General features: G+C 40.3%; 1 protein-coding gene across 3 annotated transcripts in view; it reads right to left on the reverse strand.

The window, feature by feature from the left end:
* Positions 1–23,112, reverse strand: part of LOC122904745 (gamma-secretase activating protein) — an 83,792-nt gene that overhangs the window by 40,229 nt on the left and 20,451 nt on the right. For 2 of the 3 annotated variants that reach the window (XM_044245883.1, XM_044245882.1), the window contains exons 6-14: positions 22,494–22,582; positions 18,428–18,497; positions 17,323–17,372; positions 14,090–14,194; positions 13,025–13,084; positions 11,848–11,891; positions 10,738–10,823; positions 3,043–3,120; positions 1,253–1,330 (exon numbers count right to left, since the gene is read on the reverse strand). In XM_044245883.1, the coding sequence (XP_044101818.1) occupies positions 1,253–1,330; positions 3,043–3,120; positions 10,738–10,823; positions 11,848–11,891; positions 13,025–13,084; positions 14,090–14,194; positions 17,323–17,372; positions 18,428–18,497; positions 22,494–22,582 (660 nt within the window). The remainder of the gene's footprint in view (positions 1–1,252; positions 1,331–3,042; positions 3,121–10,737; positions 10,824–11,847; positions 11,892–13,024; positions 13,085–14,089; positions 14,195–17,322; positions 17,373–18,427; positions 18,498–22,493; positions 22,583–23,112) is intronic. The other variant, XM_044245884.1, reaches the window with a different exon arrangement.

Genomic DNA, 23,112 nt, shown 5'->3' on the forward strand with positions numbered 1-23,112 from the left:
CTCGGGCCTCTCTAAGGCAATTTCCCACAGGTTCAAAGCTCATGTTAACATTTACCACATACTGGCCCACTCCACATGCACTATCTCACCTCATCTACAGTATTGTTCAAAAGAAAAATCTTTTTTTTATCAACTTTGTCATTTTTGTTCTCATTTCGCCCAGCTCCCTCACATTATACCTTCCTAAGCTTTTGTCATGATAGCAGGAAGACTAGGGAACAGGAATAGGAGAACATATTAAAGAATCATAAGCTGTAAACCTGAAGCTTTTCTTTTTTGAATATTGTGCCGTGTCCCAAAGGTAGGCAAGTAATAGTTCTGTTAGTTAGTCTTCTGCTAACCTGTTTGTGCCCCTCATCCCAACTGACATGGAAAAGCAACTTTTGGTAGGTTGGTACAATAAACCCTTTCTTGATTTTCTTCATGATAGACTCCATTAATATGTTCAAACCTAACACTCAAGATCCCTTACCATATTTACTCAATGAAAATCAAAACTTTTAAGCTGATTTGTTAGTCCTTTATAGGACTTGGAAGCTCTTAGCAATTAACAACAGGGAATGGACAATTTCTCAAAGATCTTTGTCCTCTCTAGAATCAAGGGACAACATGATGTATTTTTTTCTCATAGGCTTTTAGGGAACATCCCATTCACTGTCATTATTTTTTTAAGATTTATTTATTTATTTGCGAGAGAGAGAGAGAGCGAGCATGAGCCGGGGGTGGGGGGGAGACGGGGAGAGGGACACAGGGCTCCATCCCAGGACCCTGAGATCATGACCTGAGCCAAAGGTAGACAACTAACTGACCGAGCCTCCCAGGTGTCCATCATCATTTTTATACTAACAAATGACTTTTTTGGATTACTACTAAAACACATAGGAAAACTCACAGCCTAGATTCTTTAAAGAGGGAGATGCATCCCCTCCCCAAAGGCTGATCTGAATGGGGGACACAAATATGTCCATTAGGATTGGCCTAGAAAAAGATATAGGTCAGGAAAAAAATATGAGAATATTAACTAACTTAATCCAGTTGACCCTTGAACAACAGAGAAGTTAGAGGTGCCAAGGTTTCCAGAGAAACCCTTCCCCTCCTAGGCCTCTGAAACATCAGTGGCTGTCATCCCAATCCAAGTCCTAAAGGGGCGGGAGAAAATGGAGTGCACAGATAAGAAAATGAGATATAAAAGGTTGTATCACATGTACTAGAAAGGAGGGTCAGAGCAGAGACGCATCTCTCTCTCACTCACCTAGGTTGAGAAAAGTGAGGTCCTTAGTCACATGTGAGTCTACACTCCCTAGAGCAGCAGTGAAGGTCTTGCTGTGCCCTTTGGAGAGAGAACAGGAAGCCAAGGAAAGAATGGTAAGAAACAAAGAACCAGAATTCCACTCAAGGCTATTACTCTATGTAATAGTCCACATTTAGGAGCTGTGAAACTGACGAAGCAAGGGTCTTTGACTTCTAGATTTCATGGTTCTCCACCACTCCCCAAAGACCACACAGAAGGTAGACCACAGTGCAATCAGGATCCAGTAGTCGTTCTGGGCTTATCATATAATATTAGACCTTCTAAGGTGGGTTGTGCTGGGACAGAAGGATCTGAAGGCATCTATCACAGGATTCAAAAGGTGGAGGAGACCAGGTGGCTCACTGTCCCCCACAGTTTACTGCACGTTCTTGCTATCATCAAGACCCCCTGAGACTTCTCTCAGTCACTTAGTAGACTATCAACTAAACTCAGGGTATTGGGCTTCATGTTCCACTGTTCTCTTTGTCAGAATCAGTAACCCTTAATAAAACTTCCAGAGAAGTTTTATTTATGGTTTTAACCATTATATTAATTATTAGAAAAATGTATGAAAACTTCCCACAAAAGAAAAAATCCAACTTATGCTATTAAAGCCTGTCTACTGAAGTTACTTTTAGTTTCTTCATTATTGAGGTATTAAACTTTTCTTACCCACATTTCTAACTTCTGAAAGTAATGTTAGGCATTCCTGTAGAATAAACTCTGGTGTGGTCTGGCATAGTTTTGTTTGTTTGTTTGTTTTGTAATTAAAAAGTTTTAAAATATAATTTCACCCACTGTACGTACTATATAAATTCTAATTTTAAGGGACTAAACAAGCAAAATAAATGTGCCTTACCATGGTTCAGACTAAAACTTTTAAAGGGTACACTGGCCATCTAGAGAACTAGAACTAGAACTAGAAAAGCTTGGGCATTTATTCCTCCCCTGAGGCTGACTGCTGACAAACTAGTTTGCAGGGCCGCAGAACTGTGAATCAAAATAAAGGTATCTTAGGTCTAAGACCTGTTGAGATCTGAGATGATGGATACTTTTAACTAGAGCTCTCCGTAACCTTATAGGTTAAATAAATTGATGTTTTCCAACTAGTAATAAAAAAGCAAATAAACATACTTTGGACAAATATGTCCATAAGGATTGGTCTACCTATAAGCCTAGAAAAATACATAGGTCAGGAAAAAAATACAAAACATTAGCTAAGTCAATACAATTGACCCTTGAACGACACTGAGGTTAGGGGTGCCAACCCCTGAGCAGTCAAAAATCCATGTATAAGTTTTGGGGGAGTCAAAAGTTAACTACTAATAGCCTACTGCTAACCAGAAGCCTTTCTGATATCATAAACAGTCCATTAACAGATATTTCATATGTTATATGTATTGTATACTGTATTCTCACATTAAAAAAAGAATTAAAAAGAAAAAAGAGAGAAAATGTTATTAAGAAAAATCATAAGGAAGAGAAAGTACATTCACAGTACTATACTGTATTTTTTTCAGAAAAAAAAAATCCTGAATGTAAGTGGATCCACGCAACTCAAATCCATGTGGTTCAAGGGTGAACTGTATTCACCATTAGTGAATTTCTTCAGGAAACATGTATTATATAGGTTTAGAATGTACTGATAAAATTTATTACAAGGGAGTAAGACTTTAAAATTTATCTAACTTGCTACTATTTGGAAAAAGTGATTACATAAAAATAAAAAATTAAGAATAAATAACATGTACCTTTATGAAAGTAAAACACTGTATACGTGATTTTCCCCCAAGAGTCAAACTTCGGACTGTAACATACACACAAAGTCCCTAGAAGGAAGAAGGTATTATTTAGTGGAGCTGAAAAGAATCAGAGACAAAAATTTTTCTAAGCCACTTAACCTTTCTTCTCTTCCTTTAGATGTTCTGACTCAATCTACCTCATAGATTTTTCCCAAATTCTAGAAACGGTTTATTAACAAGTTGCTGAGAAATTTCAGTTCAACAATTATTCAGCACACACTGTGTGTGTAATGTAATTTAAAAATTTTGTAATAAGTAATGTACTGTGGTGAGCTACTGAAGGAAAGGATAGGAAAATGAATAGAGATCTATTCCTGTATATGAAATCATGGGAGTCTAGAGAAGGTTACAAAGGAGATTGTTCTCATATACTTCTATTGCCCCACTCTCTTATTTAGCTTGCCTTCCAGCTATTACTAATGTAGATCCCAGCTTACCAAAATGCGTCTCCTCTTTACAGACACTTCCTAGTCTTTTTTTTTTTTTTCCCAATCTGGAATTGGAAGGCAAACTGAGGCAGTAGGAGCAAGTGTGTGTTGGCCCATACCCACCCATATTTGGGTCACTGAGAGCCTTGGCCCAAGTGCAAAGGAGAGAACTCCTGGCACAGCTATCTTTCCAGATGAGCTCTGACCACCTTCTCTTAGCCCAGGGCTCCAGAACACTCTCAGCCTTCACGCGCTCTAGAACATGGGTGGGATATATCCATCATCTCTAGCAGCTGTTACCAGACACATAGACTAGATGTGCTCATCAAAGACCTACCATGGAGGGCATTATGCTGAAACTGATACTTCCAGTGCTAACATTTATGTTATTACCTGAAGTGGGAGATTTCCAGGGTGGAAAGGAAATTGACCAGAGTCTAGAAAGCTGGGTTCTAGTCCCAGTGCTAAAATTAAGTAGCTGTGTAAATTCAATCATTACTCTACTTCAGTGAATAGCAACATTTCCTCTGTTATACTTCACAAGGTCCTTTATCAAAGAATCACGGTGGTAAAAGAAAAAAAAAAAGCCAATTTTCTCTAAGAAAGCTATTTAGCGACATTAATGAATGTTCTGTTACAATGTTTATCATTTGTGACCATTTTTAATAACATTTAAAACCACATCATATTGTTAGAAGTACATTTTATTCCAATATCTTAGTTGCAAAATAACCAAAAAAGAAAAATTTTATCAGGTACAAATAGTAACAATTCTGCTAGATGTAAAATTACTGTTATGGTTACTGAGTACACAATAATAACTTCTCTTTAAAATTACAGCAGACTCACTAAGAATCAAAGTAACACTATACTAAAGCATAAACAAAAATAGTAATTATAAGTTTAAAAAGTTCCATGTACCACTTTGACTACTTTCATAAACATACTACCAGCGAAAAACTACTGCTTTATCCTGTTCTTTTATGTTTTATGATTACAAGGAGAAAGAATATTTAGCAAACATAGTTAAAACTTTAGCTGCTCTGGTAATAATAAAATAAAAAATTTTAAAGTCACCGTATTTTCCTTTCCATATTAGCACAGCTTTTAAAATGATAATCAATTCTGTCAAGGGAAGATTAAGAAGAACATTCTCAAATAACAGAGGAGGGAACTGGTACAACCTCTCTGAAATAAAGTTTTGCAGAGACTTAAATATATTCATACCTGTCAACCCAAATTCTTCTTGTAGGAATCTATCCTGAGGCATGAACATGAAATCTCAACAATATAAAGAAGATTATATCCCCTATTCTAGCAAATTCCTCCATGCTCCAACCTTTAGAGACTGGAGGGCATCAGTCTTCTTGTTTTGAAGAAAGTTAAAGTGCTGTGTAGAATAAATGTATCCAATTACACACACCAAGAGCCATCTTTAGGTCTCATAAGCAAATATTTCCAAATGAGGTTGTGGTTTAATTCCCTTTCCCAAGCCCAACGTAGGGAAAAAAATAAAGACACAGCAAGGTGACATGGGATGGGCACAGATTCTACAAAGCTTCTCCCATCCATAGTGTTTTCCTTGATAATGGGAATGTTTTATATCTGTGCTGTCCAAATTGGTAGCCACCAGCCACAGGTGACTACTGAGCACTTAGAATGTAGCTACTGTGACTGAGAAACTTCTGTTTAACTTTAATTAATGTGAAGGGCCCCATGTAGCTAGTGGTTACCATACTGGACAACCCAGCAATGGACCACTGGTTCTCAACCTTGAGAGTACATTAAACTCACCTGGAACTCACAGATTCTCAAGCTTCCCATTAGATCAACTGAACCAGAATCTCTGAAGGTAAGACCCAGGCCAGGCATCAGTATATTTTTTTTTTTAAGGGGGAGAGGGCACTCTGGGAGGAGCAGAAGGAGAGAGAAGTCCAACCAGGCTCCATGCCCTGTGCAGAGCCTGACACTGGACTCTATCTCATGACCCTGACATCATGACCTGAGCTGAAATCAGGAGTCAGATGCTCAACTGACCGAGCCACCCAGCACCCCAGGCATCAATATTTTTAAAATGTGTCTAAGCCAGGGTACCTGTCTTGTTCAGTTGGTGGAGTGTGTGACTCCTGATTTCAGGGTCATGAGTTCAAGCCCCATGTTGGGTGTAGAGATTACTTAAATAAGTAAATAAGCTTAAAAAAATAAATAAAATGTAGCTGGGGCAACATAATTAAATTCTTTAAATCTCAGTTTCCTCAGCTGTAAATAAAGAAAATATAGAACCTACTTCATATAGTTCCAACATAAGAATTAAATGAGATAGTATGTATAAAGCTGTGCCAAAGAAGTTATATCTGGCTATAGAGGTTAGCTGTGATTATTCTTCTTCCATAATGATTTAGCAGCTATTTACAAGTAGAGGGAAGTCACAGTTTGAAAAAACAAAGCATGCTCTTAATGGTGTATCCAAAAAGAGATGTTTAATAAATATTCATCAATGATGAAGAAAAAATCTTAAAGTTGGCTAGGCTTTGGGAAACTATTTGGACAATGAAAGCTATTACAGACAAAGTTTTCCAAGGGAAATTATCTCATTGTAAAAGGCTCTATAAAATGCTAAAACACAGGACTAATTCTGGGAACTTGTGGAGGGTAACTCTTGCGATTATATGAACAGGAAAGAGAATGTACACTTTTCATCCCTGACCACCTCCCAGTAGATGGTGCCCAAGAAAGAATGACAGCCACTGGCTTAATTGTAGCTGCACAGTTGACTATTAAATGGGACAGGAATAAGAATATTTTCTTTCCTTGGGCACCTGGGTGGCTCAGACAGTTAAGCATCTGCCTTTGGCGCAGGTCATGATCCCAGCATCCTGGGATCAAATCCTGCATCAGGCTCCCTGCTTAGTGGGGACTCTGCTTCTACTTCCACTCCTCTGCATGCTTGTGCTATCTCTCACTTTTCTCAAATAAATAAATAAAATCTTTTAAAAAAAAAAAAAAGAGTATTTTCTTCCCTTCACTGCTTTAGGGAATCTCTGACTTACCCTCCTGCTAGGAATTATTTTTAAAAAATCTACATGAGATCGGGGTGCCTGGGTGGCTCAGTGGGTTAAGCCTCTGCCTTAAGCTCAGGCCATGATCTCAGGGGTCCTGGAATCAAGCCCCGCATCGGGCTTTCTGCTCAGCAGGGAGCCTGCTTCTCCGTCTCTCTGCCTGCTTCTCTGCCTACTTGTGATCTCTCTCTCTGTCAAATAAAATCTTCAAAAAAAAAAAAAAAGAATCTGAATGAGCTCAATCTTTATACAGAAGCAGCCCTTTTGTCCACCATAGCCTATCATCAGAAACCCCTTATCCATTTAACCTCTCCATACTTGGAAGGTAGGGAATTTCTTGACTTAGGACAGAAAAATTCAGGACAAAGATGCTTTCAAGAAGGTAACAAGTAATACTGAAAGGGCAAAGTAGCTCCCAACAACCAACATGGGACAAATGAACATCAAACACCATGACGGCATCATCACGGACACAACGTTGCATCTGTTTAAGACCCCAAGTCTGCCAGCATTCATTTCACAAACCCTGTTCTCTGGTCTCCACACCCGTGGGAAAGGAGGCTGTCTAGTGTTCAGGGAGCCGTGTGGGGATGAGACTCTTTGCTGCCTTCTCCATTCCTACTTCACCAAAGTAGGTTTTTGTTTGTTTTACCACAAAGGTGAAAAAAAAATCATCTTTAAAAAGTCATTTGGGAAATACATGAGCTGGTGGCTTATCAATTAAAAACCCAAAGGTTGCTTCTCGGGCTGGCTGCATCCTAAATCGAGAAGCATCCCATTTGGAACAGGCTTATTTCTATTTCAGAGCTGACTGTGAAGAGCAAGGCTCCTGTTCGACTTTCCTAGCCATCGCTGAGAAAGGGAAGAACAGATTCACCCACCGCTCCTGCCGATAAACCTAATATCTGATGTCACAGATCACCCGTTTATAAGTTATAGCTGCTGCTGTTTGTGAGAAATTCCTATGGGAATAAAATGAAAAGGAATTACAGCTTCAAAGAAGGAAAGCCTAAAATGATTGTTTGTAGTCAGCAGATTTAAAGTGAAGTCCTAAAGAAGAACCGACCCTCGTCCCCCCACGTGAGTTCTGGACCCCACTACCTCCCACTGGCTCAGCAAATGCACTGGACCCGTTCTTCCTGTCTGCCGTGTACTGTCGTCTTCTCTCTGGCCTCATGAGCCTTCAAACATACTGGAGTCTCTACTATCTTCAAAAATAATATTCCCTAATTCTTTCTTCCCCTTCCAGCTGCTGCCTCTCTCATGTCTATACCTGTTGTGATTTTTTTTTACCTCCCACATGACATTTGACCCAGGACCACCAAAATTCCACCTCAGGCACCCAAACAAAGTGCTCACGTTAACCTCTGTGCTCCCAGACCCTGGATCTCCGGCTTTCACTACCTACTAATGCTTAGCCACCTTCCCCTTGGTCAAACTCCCTCTGCCTTTGGCTGCTACAGCAAAGCGCTTGGTTTTCCCCTTCTCTCCAGACACTCTTCTTTTCTTCTTCTTAGGATATTCAACCTCACCTTTACGTATTTGCTTCTCAAATCTTATTCCTTAGCTTCTTCCCTTTTGATCCTATATCCTCCCAAGGCTTCAAATGCCCACTACAGTCTTAAAAAACTGCCACATTTGTTCATGCCCCGCCCTGACGACCTCTCTTCCGAATCCCAGATCTCTAGGTTGACATGTCCAAAACAACCCTCACCATCTCCCTTTCAAGGCCCCACCCAAACCACTACACGTCAGAAAATGGCCCTCTTTTCACCCACTTGCTTATGCCAGAAACCTGAGAACCATTCCTTTCCAGCTGACAGGCAGTCTTCTCAGTTCTATCTCCAAACGCATCTCAAACCCGTCTAGTCATCACCTCTGCCCCTCATCCTAGTTCAACTGTCCTCCACCCAAACGTAGGACTACAAACTCAACCTAACTGCTCATTGCCCACTTTTCCTCTTGCCTCCTCCAATCCATTCTTCACAGGGCAGCCAGTGACCTTTCAAAAATACATATCTAATCACATCACTGCCTGCTGAAAACACTTCCATGAAGCAGCATCAAGGAATGCCGCATGAGAAGTTGTTGGGGAATGGGGCACTCCCGCGGTGCCAAATACTTCACAGATCACTTATGCAAGGATTAAAATGGACCTTTTTAAGGGAGAGCGACTGTGGTTACCATGTAACTGAATGACCAAACTTGGCATCCCAAATAGTAGGACATCCTGATATTATGTGCCTCCTGATCTGGTGTAAGTAAATTTCACAATATCACCCACAAAGTATTCTTGTGAAAAAATTTTAACCTATGTGTAATGGTGCCTTTCAGTCTAACTACTTATTTTCAGAGAATGTGAAGGACAGAGGAAGGAGTTAAATACTTCCACAAGGAAACAAAGAGACAAATCCAGAATGTAGGACATTTCACAAATGTAACAAAATATCAATGTTGTGAAAGAAAAACAAAGGGGGTAGAACATAGGGGGAGGGAAGTGATCTACATTAAAACAGATGACAAAGACATAATAACCAGAAATAATACATGAGTCCTCATGGCATCCTGACTTTAAAAGTTATACACATGCACACATTTATTCATTTGTATGCATACATACGTATATAACATATATGCATATATGTACACATATAGAAATATATACATATATAGGACTTTTAAAAATAATTATGGAAATTTGAATATTAAATAATTATTATTAGTGTGATTAATTTTTCTCAGTGATAATGGAATGGAGGTTATGTAAAGGAGTATCCTTGACCTAAGGAGATACAGGCCAAATTATTTAGTGGTAAAGTGTCAGGATGTCTGCACCTTACTTTTGAATGGTTTAGTCAAAAGGGAGAATATGGGACCCATGCATGGGGATAATGATCAAATAAATATTGTAAATGACACAAATTAAGTAAAATGTACATGAATGTTCATTCTGTTCTTGAACTTTCCTGTAGTGCTTGAACATACTAAAAAATTTTTAAAAAGCCTTTAATGATCTTAGAACTCTGAGAATAAAATACAAAATCTTTCACAGTCTTCAAGGCCCTATATCACTTGGCTCAAACCTACTCTTCAGCTCTCCCCCACGGGCCTCTCCTCTTGCTCACTCTACTCAGTTCCATGGTTCTTAGTTCACATATACTCTCCAAGTCTCAAATGAAATATCACTTCCTTCCCTAAATTCACAAAACTGGTTTATGGAGGGACTTCATGCCTAAGAGAAACTGGAAAAAATGGAATGGATTATGGAGTGAGGTGGAAAAGGGGACAATTTTCAGGACTAAGACAGAATGCGGCACAATGTCCTGGAGGGTAAGACCAACAGGAATTTAGACGAGCTGAACTAGAACGTATGATTACATACTCTCATAACTTCCTAATTCCTATAATTTATCACAATTCTATTGAAGTACTATGTCTGTACTTATATAATGTCTAAATTCCAAACAGTAACTTCTGTACCAATAAAAGTTAGGTCCGTTTTGCTCATCACTGTTATCTCCAATACCCAGCACACATTAAGTCTCCATAAACACTGGCCTTGTGGATACCACATGATTTGACTTCAAAGGAATACAGTTTTATCCCAAGTGGTACTTAACTCAGTGGTAACTGTCCACTCGAGCTCGAGTATTTAAAAAGGCTATTAGATTTTGTTATTAGAGTTGACTGTTTAGACAATTACAGTACACTAATAACTGTATGTCAAGCTTTGGTTGTTAGCTCAGTAAGTTATAGAATGATTCTTAGAGAAGCTAGGTACATAGCTTTAGAACCCAAATTTATCAGTAAGCCTGACACAGAAAACATCCCTATAATAGGATGCCATTTGCTAAAAGACAGAGCAGGTGAAAATGTGGATCAATTCCATATGAATCTATCCCCCTTTTAAAAAAACCAGAAATAATTACTAGAACAATAACCCTGCTGACTGTTGACTGTGGCTTCTTTAATACAAACAGCGAATGTATAAAACGGTAGTGGAGAAGATAATTTGGTATATAAATGTCCATCTGATCACATATGTAATATCGTATATTTTAAGTATATTTTCAGGATCCTTATGGCTAAACAATGACTACATTTTTCACAGAATTCAGTATAACTGAATAAATTGATAAATACAATCTTGAGCCTACCTGTATGGTTGGTAAAAACGCACAGGGTCAGGTGTTTGGATAAGTTCTTTTGGTCTTGAAGATCATCACATCCAAAGTTTACAAGTCTAAGAACATAAAGGATAAGAAACTGAATGCATTTAAAAATTAGTTCCCTCTTTCACTTAAGGCAGTGAGCACTGCGCCATATATTGTATGCTTGAAACTAATATAACATTGTGTGTCAACCACACTTTAATAAGAATTTTTTAAGTAAAAATAAATAAAAATTAAAGTTCCTTCATAAAGGGTAGTAACCACTATAACATACCCACAGAAGTAAAGACTTGTGCCTGAGAAATTTAAGTTGATGTCTTATTTTTTTGTATAAGTAAAACAGTAACTAAAACAGTATAAAAACCGTAACAAAAAATATGTAAATGGCATGGCCCTGGCAACAGAGAGAAAAAAAGAAAAACAGAAGTTGAAAGTACTAGAACTTTTTTCTAAAAGAGAGAACCGCATATACGGTTTCAAAACAAGTGTAACCAAGTGTTCATATATGAAGAAATAAAGCTACTGAAACACAGAACAGTTTAGGGTTATCATGATTCTAATTCAAGAGGACTTTCATGTCTTCTGTGAACTAGTGGGCTTGTGTCTATTTTTTCAAAAATGTTCATGTTTTCACTCAATGTAAACTAGTCTGGGGGAAGAAAAGCTCACCTTTGTAAAGGTGTAAAAAGAAAAACAGAAAAATGGTAACACAACAGACAGAGCTGAGCCACACATCTATTGATTGCAACCTGCTCTCCGATGGCAACGAGAGAAGGGGTCTGATGTTTGTTCAAATCCTTTCTTTGAATCACAGGAAGAGCACTTTGACGGATCAAAAGAAATGGAAACATCCTACAGGAATAAACGGCTACAAAAATCAATATGATTGACTTTACATCAAAAACTCTGTGTTTGTGCTTGATAAAGTTGTTTATATTGCCTATAGAGAACAGAAATATCAAAGGTCTCACACACAAACACACACACACAGAATATTGAATTGTCCTTATATCTGCATACCATACATTAGGTATAAATATAGTCATTCTGCCCAGAGTGTCTATAAAAATTAGCAGTAATCAATGAGTAACTTACTTAAATCCCGAGTCACTTAATGTTATATCCAAGGGTGCTTCGAACTGTCAAAAAATCATGAGAAAACAAACCAAAAAATGACATTAATTTAGCAATAATAGCTCTAAAATCCAGAGCCAGTCTGACAATGCTGTGCTTGCCTACTGATGAAAAGCCTTTTTAACCATCATTATCTTTTTTTTTTTTTAAAGATTATTTATTTATTTATTTGAGAGAGAGACAGTGAGAGAGAGCATGAGCAAGGGAGAAGGTCAGAGAGAGAAGCAGACTCCCCATGGAGCTGGGAGCCCGATGTGGGACTCGATCACGGTCCTGGGATCATGACCTGAGCCGAAGGCAGTTGTCCAACCAACTGAGCCACCCAGGCGTCCCTTAACCATCATTATCTTAAGATGTTATCCCCCAAATTCACAGCACAGGGAGTCCGTTGGGAATATTCTAGAGTTTACACACAATCAGAGGCTTGGTGTATATTTATTTCTTAAAGGGCTAATACTTGACAAACTTTGCCTCAGATTTGAATATCATAAATGGGTTATATAATATGCCAATCGGAAGGGGTAGACTTTTTACAAGACACAGATGACCATGCATGGAGGGAAGGACTGGATGACTTTAGGAGAAGAATGAATGAGTTTTAAAAAAAAAAAAAGGGGGCAGGAAGAATAAATGAAATTCTTGTAATGCTATGATATCAATCTATATAGGACACCAGTACTAATCCTAGTGAAGAATAACATGCTCTTCATCACAGGTAAAGATATTTAGGATTCCTCCCCACAAGACCAGCATTCCAAATGGCTTTGCCAGGAGTGATGGTAGATTTTTACTAATTAGTCAATATACTCTCATTGATGTTTTACCCTTCTCTCAACTCCACCATCCTCACAAGTCTTTTTGGGTTGAGTGACTTGTATCCACTTAAAGCTATCTACTATAGACCATACCATTACCTTCTACACATCCTCACTCATACGCTTGTGTCTTTAGTAAGAGGTATTCGATTAGCAGAAATTTCCTGTGTGCTCTTCGAATCATCTGTGTTTACTGTATTTGCCCCTAATGCAAGTGACTAACACAACAAGAATGCTAACATGCTATTTCTGATAACAGCTCTCTTTAAAAGGAGGCCATGTGTCCTAAAATTTTCTATTGCCCATCATTCTCTTGGACTTACCATTAAGTTAAACTTCCCATCAGCAGAAAACTGGATGCATTTTAAGACACTCCTTGATATCTAAAAGAGAAAAGAGAGTAAATGACAAATTACAAAAAAAGAAGAAAATCAACAAAGGGCACCTGACTGGCTCAGAGGGTAGAGTGTACAACTCAGTCTTGGGGTTTTGAGTTTGAACCTCACTTGGATTTACAGATGACTTAAAAAAAATAAAAATTTAAAAAAAAAAGATCAACAGGGGAGCCTGGGTGGCACAGTCAGTTGGTGTCTGACTCTTCGTTTTGGCTCAGGTCAAGATCTTGGGGTTGTGGGATAGATCCCCTTGTTGGGCTCTGTGTTCAGTGCAGAGTCTGCTAGAGATGCTCTCTCTCCCTCTCTCTCTCCGTGCCCCCTTGCTGATGTACATGCATGCGCAGGCTCTCTCTCTAAATAAACAAATAAAATCTTTTTTTTTTTAAGATTTTATTTATTTGACAGAGAGAATGAGTGAGCACAAGCGGCAGGGGGCAGGGAGCAGCAGAAGAAGCAGGCTCCTTGCTGAGAATAGAGCTTGATGTAGGACTAGATCCCAGGACCCTGGGATCTTGGCTTGAGCCAAAGGCAGACGCTTAAGCAACTGAGCTACCCACGTGCCCAAATAAAACCTTTAAAAAACAATAAAGGGGCACCTGGGTGGCTCAGTGGGTTAAGCCTCTGCCCCCAGCTCAGGTCATGATCTCAGGGTCCTGGGATCGAGCCCCACATCAGGCTCTCTGCTCAGCAGGGAGCCTGCTTCCTCCTCTCTCTCTGCCTGCCTGTCTGCCTACTTGTGATCTCTGTCTGTCAAATAAATAAATAAAATATTTTAAATTAAAAAATAAAAATAAAAATAAAAGATCAACAACATTAGTAAAAGAGAAAAGGAAGCAACCAAGAGGTAAATAGTAATGAAAATATTTCATATTTTTAGTAAACTTTCATTAACTGTCCCCATCAATGAAAATGCAGAGATTAATAAATTATAATAATGAGAATGTCCAAATTAGGTTGTTCCAGGAAAAAGGAGGCCAGTGAACTAGTTTTTACCTTCAGGTCAACGTAGTATAATCTCTGCTCTGACATATCCCATTGAGCCCAAACAAAATCCTCAGCTACCCTCTCTCTTGGGAGATGGCCAGAGTCTTTAAGTACCTGAAGAGGCAACGAGATTTTAGAGATAATCAACTATTTTAAAGGAGAATCTTTCTGGATTTAGTATTTTACATATTTTATCTTTATAATACAGGTAAATATTCCCACAGTTTAATTTTTGCATTCTCCTACCCCCAACGCATACACACGGAAAGTCTTTCCAGAAAAGACTAAAGGCATGATTTAATTACTAGCTCTTTCCACACACTGTATAACAAACTATATTATTCTTGTCCCTAGTTAGCTAGACAGGCTGAGGCTGTTGAAGGCAAAGACACACCTACCACAAATCAACACCGGGGCCAACAGAAGATTCAAAGCTTCCCATTCGGTACATAGCCTGCTCAGGTATCTGTAGACAAAGGGGCCTTACCACCAAAGATAGCAGCTGTGATGCCAAGGAAAGAACTCAGGCCTGGGGGTGGGGAGCACTCCCCCCCCCGATCGGCCGTAAGCTATGCGTGTGTCTTTGGTCATGCTTCCTACCTTTATGTCTTCTGCAGTGAGTATGGTGATACCACCCTCCTTCAAGACCCAACTTAGGCATGGCCTCCTGTACAAAGCCCTCCTTCACCTCCTCCGAAGGCAAAGCTCCTCGCCTCTGTATTCTTATGGTACTCTGGCATACTTCTATTACAGTTACAGTGAACTAATGCTGTAAGTCTACCCCGATGAGTATGCACTCTCCTACAACACCTTTATATTCTCAACTTCTGTTCTCAATAAGATTCTAAACTTTGGGCAATTCATCTTGTTTCCACTCTTCTGAAATGTGTTCAATTAGAACAGATCTGGGGAGCCCCCGATAAAGGTATATATATACTGACAAGAACATGATCATCAGAGTGTGGTCACCCAGATGCACATCTCAGTTTTGTCCCTCTCTAGAGTTCCCTCATCTCTGGGGAACTTGCTTGCTCTGTAAACATGGGGATAATTATCCCACTGCCTATCTGCCACACAATGTTGTTACGAATGCATGGAACCACACACTGCCTTGAGAAGCTGTCATCTGGGACGCCTGGGTGGCTCAGTTGGTTAAGAAGCTGTCATCTAAGCCCTTAAGGATATAGACAGTGGGGGACCCTGGGGGCTTGGTCAATTAGGCATCTGACTTTTGGTTTCAGTTCAGGTTGTGATCTCAGGGTCCTGGGATCAATTCCCATGCCTGCTCTGTGCTCAGTAGGGTGTCTGCTTGAGACTTTGTCTCCCTCTGCTCCTTCCCCATATATGAGTGTGCTCTTTCTTTCAAATAAATAAATAAATCTTTAAAAAAAAAAAAAGAAGAAGAAGAACAAGAACAAGAAGGAGGGCAGCGATGCTTCAGAGGAGGGCAGGCAAGGATGATGGTGTGCTGTGGCCACGCCGCGTTGGTCGCTGACAGGTGTCCCCGGGCCTCACTCTACCATAGCTTCACAGCTCCCAGCCCTTCTTCTAAGCAGCCAGCCCTCTGTCTGTCCCCATTCCTGGTCTTATTTATTTCACTGACCCCGGATTGTTTATGTGACTCTCTCCTCTAAATTCGCATTGCTGGCTTTGGGTTTCTGCCTGGGTTCGCCTTCCTCTCTAGCCTTTTTTCTGACCCCGGGCCAAGCCAGGCATCTGCAGCCTGCCACAATGCCCCTGGTGGCCCAGGGTTCCAGTGACACACTTTCTAGTCATTTTCCAGCCAGGCCTCTTCATTTGAGGCTTTTAATGAGAGATATATAATGAATAAATACCATTTTCCATTTCGTGTTCTTCATGTAACTTTAAAATTAAAATCTTCAGAGAAGGATTATTTTGATACAAGCTATTTAAATATTGAAGGAAGAAATTTTTAATATCAATAATATATTATGATCTTTCATAGTCAAGAAAAAAGACAACCCAATAGAAAAATAGACGAGGATATAACTAAGCAATTTTCAGAAAAACAAATTCACACAGCCAGTGATAGTAATGGAAATACCAACTAAAATAATAATGTTATCAACTTAACCCTCAACAAATTGGAAATATTTTTTAAAAAGGGAAAATGCACCTATGACTGGTATGGATAGAGGGAAGGGGTACTCTTACCCATTGCTTGTACAACTGTGAATTGTTACAAGGTTTTTTGGAAAGCAAGCTGGCAAAATCTGTTGAAATATGTTAAATGCATGTATCTGTCAACCCAACTATCCATCCCTGAGGATTTAGCCCGAAGAAATATGTGTACCAAATACGTAAAGCTATAAAAAAATTTTTTTGAGATGATCTGTAACACAAACAGATGAATAATAACAACAAAAAAGTGTCAATCAAGTGAGTGTCCACCCACAGGAGAATGACTGAAACTGTGTATATCCATACCAGGGACTATTACGTACTTCTAAAAAGAATGAATTGACCTATTCTGGTTGACTTGTAGATAATGCCACAAAGTTGAATGACGAAGGGATGAAGGATAAACCCCTGGGTGTGTCAGGGGTGGGGATGGCAAATACACAGGTTCAGAGAAGTGCATGAAAGGAAACATAATAGGTTACAGACAAAAGTTAGAGGTGAAAAGGCAAGGGAGAAGTAGAATACAAGCAATAAAAAAAAGGAAAGACAATTGAACTATAAAACTATATATACCTCCTCTTTTACACAAATATATGTGTGTGTGTATATATATATATAAACATATAGTTATGATCCCATTTATTCTATGTATGTCTAAAAATTAGGGGGAAAAGTGTTCTATCTCCATTTAAAAACCTATAGGAATAACCCTGATATATTAAGTCAAAAGTAAAAACCAAAATGGCCAATTAACATACATATTATGATTCTATTTTGGTAAAAACAACTGAATCTGTGCATGTGCACCCAACTGTGTGTACATGTGCACGAGCAAGGTAAAGGTGTAGAAAGAGTCCCACAAGTCTGTCTTGAGTTATCTCAGGAGACTGAGGTTGGAGAGTGAGGTCAAGATAAAGGAGATAATTAACTCCTTCCTACGTCTTGTATTACTCCACATGTTACAACAGCAAGTCTATAATGTGAAAGACATGAAATAAAGAAAGTAGTCTGCGTCTATAACAATACTCTATCTTTAACAGTCTCGAAATGCCACTCTGTGGGGAAAAAACTTCGAAGTAAAAGAGATTTCAAATATTTACCACTCTATTTCCATCTTCTTTGATGACTTGAATATGAAATTTTTCAGTATCTTTAAAAAGAGAAACAAGAGAAAGACAGTTGAACCTTTATGAAAATCATGAGCACTTTTTTACCCCTAACAGCGGTGAACCTTGATTTATAAAGATAAAACAGATTAATCAGCCGGTTGGAAAAACAGTGTCATTACACACGGCAGTTTCATGATACAAGTGCAAAACAAAACCCACCTTTCTCCAGACTCCCTCTACCGTCTATCGCTAACCCAGCATTTACTCTGCTCTTCAGTATCAATAATACATAAAGCATTTTGCCCTTCCCCTCCCCTGGGTTCCCCCAAATGTTGGCCTTCCCTGCACCATCAGTCTTATTTGTAGCTAACACTGGTTCCTCTGGCCCGGTTTATCTCTAAGCACTTCCCAAATGGTCTCATTCTCTCAATAAGCAATCTAGATTTGGCCATACTTAATCTTCCGCCAATTCTAGTTACAAAAAGGTGGGATAGATAATTGGTCGTGAGCATAGACACTGAATATAACCTAAGCCTCTCAGGCCTGTTCTTCCCATTACAAATCAGCAGTCCCATTTTGTATCATGAAAGACGGCTTACTAGATAAGAGCCACCAGTGGATTTTGTCCCTTCTCTGCCACCTTTCCCACCCAAAATTGTAAATAAACTTCATTAAAGGACATGTTATTCTTATATGCCTGCACCTGAATTTGACCAAGTATGTGTCCTCTAATTCTATCATCAGATTCTTCTGGCTTCTAATACCTTCCCCTTTCTCAATCTGAGATAACAGACATCCTAAAGAAGGCAAAAATGACCCCCATAACTGTCCTACACTCTACCGTGTGACAAACGTGGAAATCCATGTATGTAGGAGGCCATCATTCCCAGGACGGGGAAACAGAGCAGAGCCAAGGGAACAAGTGGAGGCAGAAAGAAAAGCCCTCCCATAGGAGTGCTAGGTCTTAAATGGACATCAAAGGTCAGTTGGACCTTTAGGACTGGGCAGTGTACATCTAGAAGATTCAGTCAAGTTCCATACTTGACTAAGAGATGTGCCCTTCATGTTCATATATACTGGTAAAAGATACACTTACATTTCTCTTCTGAAATCAGTAACAGATGGTTCTCTGCAAGAGGGCGACTTTCCACATGTGGGTAGAGAAACTGTAAAAAGGAAATGAATCAAAGTCGTAATCAGCAACTACCTTGCTTATACAAATATTTCAAAAGTTTCTGATCACTGCACTACTACTTACCACAGAAGGTGCTGGGAACAATAGAATAGTTGAGGCAAATCACACACACACACACACACACACACGCATATTACAGACAGAGCCAAAGAAGAAAAAGAAACACTTTCAGGAGCTCAGTTTCTAGGGGGAAATTGACGGCAAGTCCGCCATAATTCATTTCCACAAGGTTAAAGTAGAAGCTATTTCTAGAGATGAGGCTCCCTATTTTGGAATACGTGATTCTGAAGCCAATCAGAAACAATATAAGCAACAGCTGTACAGAAAGTTCTTTTCCACGTGCACCAAAAAAAGTGATCAATACGTCTGTTTTGCAACTAAGCGTCATATTTAATTTGACAACCCAGTAAACACAAGCTCTCCGACAACTTCCAAAGTAGTCCCCCATCCAAGAGACAAAGCACAACGTAACATGGGACTTTCCAAGAAAGAACAGTGAGTCACAGCGTGGTCTGCGGTGGCGGATTTACAAGCCTCAAATAATAGAATGACTGCCCCGGGAAGAAAAGGCTTGATCCACCCCATTCCTCCCTGTCTGTGCCCTCCCATATGTGCCAGCCCACAGGACAAAGCAGCCAGCCAGAAACACGGACCCGACCCTACAAGCCGTGATAATGAGGGAAAAGGGTCCTAGGATGACTCCAGTGACTTAATTCTTTCGTCATCAAAAGGGTAACTAGAAATGAGCAGTTTCGTTTTGTAACCTTAAAGACAGCTTACAAGATAGGATCCACCAGTGGATTTTGGTTTTTCCCTCCAACCCTCAAAGCACAATGAAAGAATATAACCCTTTTAGGTCCCTACTTTATAGTCAGCAGCCTCTCTAAAGACTAGGAAAAATTTTGACAAAAGATATTCCCTGGTGCCCTAACTTTTCGTGCTGACGAAATGGAAATACAACTGGTAAATTTTTCAAATTGTCCGTTGTCAAGTTTCCTTTTTAGAATTGAGAAACAAAACATTAACTATACACCATTTCTCCACAGCAAAAACTTCAAAATTATACAATAGATAGCAATGCAGAACTCAGCTATGAAAATAATGTAGAAATGGGGTGCCTGGGTGGCTCAATGGGTTAAAGCCTCTGCCTTCAGCTCAGGTCATGATCCCAGGGTCATGGATCGAGCCTCCTCTCTCTCTGCCTCTTGTGATCTCTGTCTGTTAAATAAATAAAATCTTAAAAAAAAAAAAAAGAAAGAAAACAATGTAGAACCTATTATGCCTTGATTTTGTGAAACTGTACATATCAGACAGGAAACTGTGTACTGGGGTCGGGGAGCAAAGCTGAGTGACACCATACAGATAATGAAAGAGCAAACACTCAGTGCCTCATGACAAGGAGACAGTCCTACGGAAGACAATTCAGCTTCCCTTGGGACCACAGAGGTGGCCAAGGCATGCTTGCTTAGGACTGTGACCTGGAGAAAGGTGCTGACAAGTTCTAAACTTTTGTCTGGTCTTTGCGTGGCCATCAGTAAGAACATGATTTTAAAAGATCCATTTAGGTGGTGGAGGTTTTCCTTCTATGACGAAGCAGCCCTAGAGTCTGGAAGTAAGACTACAGACAGACAGGCTTCAGAAAAAAAAAGAAAAGAAAAAGAAATCCAAAGTTTTGTTTGGATTTTGCAGTGTCAGTAGGAATCTGTATAGATTACATCATATTAGGGGAATATTTATCTTCGCCACTATGGAACTAGACTCTGATGATTAATTCCAGTTGGTAGATATGTACTATAGATGGGTATCTGGAACTATCTGGAAGATGCAGGGCTTGCTGGTAGGCAATTCTCAGAAGCAACCATATTGGGACCCAAGCCCCACCCACTCCTGTCCTGCTGAAGTTTCTCTCTGAAGAAGGTCGAGGCTGTACATACAGGCTTGGGGACGCACTACCGGATATCACCATGAATGTTTTGGTAAGGAAAGGGAGAGAGGTTGCAGGGCAAAGCCAAACTCAGTGGACAATGAATGGCATTTCTGTAAAGGGGAGAGGGAGGGGGCAAGGGGGTTAGAGGTTTGCCCTGGATGGAGGTTTGAGGAATTTTTCTCCCCTCAGAGGGAGAGGCATGAGGAGCAGGGAGAAGGGCTAGGAACAGAGATGGGTCCACAAAACAAGGACAGGGTTTTAAGATTTTATTTATTTATTTATTTGTCAGAGAGAGAGACAGCAAGAAGAGGAACACAAGCAGGGAGAGTGGGAGAGGGAGAAGCAGGCTCTCTGCTGAGCAGGGAGCCTGATGGGGGGCTTGGTCACTGGACCTTGGTCTCATGACCTGAGCCAAAGGCAGACGCACAATGACTGAGCCACCCAGGCACCCCAACAAGGACAGGTTTTACTTCATTTGGACGGGGACTTTCCCTTTGGCCTAAGGAAGCAGTCACATGTCATGTACTATTAATTTTTTCCTTTAAATTGAGATAAAATTTGCATAGCAGAAAAATCACCTTTTTAACTGTTTTAAAAGATACAATTCAGTAATTGTTAATACATTTGCACTGCTGTGCGACCATATACCTATAAAATCTCTTGTCCTTCCAGGGCTCTGATTCCCTTTAGCTGCCTCCACCGTTCAATAACATCTCCATTGCCAGACACAGCCATGGATGGAGATGCTAAGGAAACCAAAAGAACAAGCCAGAAAAGGGATATGATCTGTCCCAAAGTCACCCCAGTACTGATGACAGTCTCAACACAGCAGCTTCCTGGGGGAGGGGGAAGGTGGCCCAGGAGCTCGGCGCCAGGCCCTGTCTGCAAGCAGGCCCTAGCTGCTGGTTAAGACGCGAGGGGGCAGATGGGAGAGAAGCCCCCTCCTGACCCACTGCAAGAGGGAGACCCAGAGGCTCGAGGCGGGGAGGAGGTAGGAGAGACGAGAAGCAGATGGTTCAGGTTACACGGGGAAGTCACACTCCAGCCCTGCACAGTTTACAGAGTGCCACCAACACCACCGTGAGTGGAATACCGAACGGCCGCTCCCACGGGAAATGCAAGGATATGTGCCAACCAAGTAATACATAACCTTGTTTCATGTGTGCTCTGTTTTAAAGAGCTTTTATTTAATAGACATTGTTGATCCATTAGCATTGAACTCATGGGGAACAGCGCGGTAATCTCATGCCTGAACGCAGCATATCTAACCCACATATTTTCTCTATAAACAACAGCTCAGCCTTCTTGTGCTCAGGCACCCGACATAGCTCTTGGGCGCTCTTCGTGGGGAACAGTTTCAATAGTGAAATCACCAGCGAAAAGCCCCCAAATGTGAAAATCATGGCACTAAAGAGATCATGAAAACGACACCCATTTACAGGGAGAGAGGCGAGCCGAGAAGCCGAGCGTCACCTTGGTCGGCCTCAGCCGGGTGACAAATTTTTCACCGCTGCGCGCATGTGTGCAGTTGAGCATAAAAGTGCTGTGAGTACTGACTTTGGTGTTACAAATAGACTGTGGTAAATAGTACAACTCACAGGTTCAGAGCGTGCGAGTAATGAACGAACTATGTCTGGTCCACCTGCCCCAGACACATGGTGCTTCTGGGTCCTTCCACGGAGTTGATAAAGTCGGGGATTAAGCCATTTATTCCTATTTACTCTGAACTACAGGAGTACATTACAGAAACCATTTTTTAAACTTACCTTCGATGTGTGTTGAGAGTCAGCATTTTACCAAGTCAACACGTTACATGACTCTCACACAAACCATGATAAAACAGAGTCAGAGGAGTCAGGTTGAGTGTGATATCCACGTTTGCAAAAGGTGAGCGGATAATTCCAGCCAGACCCTTCTACCAGATTGCTTTGAGGATTAAATGTGATAATTGCTGTGAAGACACTCGGTAAGCACCATTGCCTCCAGGTTTCACACCTTTTGATTAGCGAGATGAATGATAGCCACGTGCTCTGTGCTTACCTGCACCCAAATGTAGCTATCCACGGCTTTTAGAACCTTCACGTTGTTTACAGGGTGGATTTCAACCAACAAAGTTAAACACTTTGATCCTAGAAAGAAAAAGAAGCTTTTCGTAACGGAAGATCAGAATGTCGTTTGTCATCTTCTCCACTGCAATCGGAACTTTGAAAGTGTAAATACGTTACCTATTGTGCTAGCTCTTCCAACGGGAAAAGTAATTTTCTTAAAATTTACTTTGACAATTCTTAAAACCCACAACAGATGAAGAAAACCTCATGGAGGAGAAACTGATATACATAGAGAGAGGACCAAGCCCCTGCCCATTCCTCAGCCACCTAGCACAGCCTCACAGGCCCTCTGGGCTTCTAAGTCTCAGCAAACACAACTCCATTCACCATCACTCCCCATTCTGCAGCACAAGGGCAAATATCGCTTGTGGGTGAAAACGTAAAGATATTTCTAATGCATGACCATGCCCCAGTTGGCAGCTGAAGAGGACAGGGGCCTGGCTTCCCTCTGGGATGGTGGTGGAGCTTAGCTGATATAGACCCACTTAGTTCCTCAGTGTCACACTGCAGTGAATGTCATAAAAGATAACAATGAGAAGGGAAGTCCTTGG

The sequence above is a fragment of the Neovison vison genome, chromosome 4 (assembly GCF_020171115.1).
Source record: "Neovison vison isolate M4711 chromosome 4, ASM_NN_V1, whole genome shotgun sequence".
In the NCBI taxonomy this organism is placed as follows: domain Eukaryota; kingdom Metazoa; phylum Chordata; class Mammalia; order Carnivora; family Mustelidae; genus Neogale; species Neogale vison.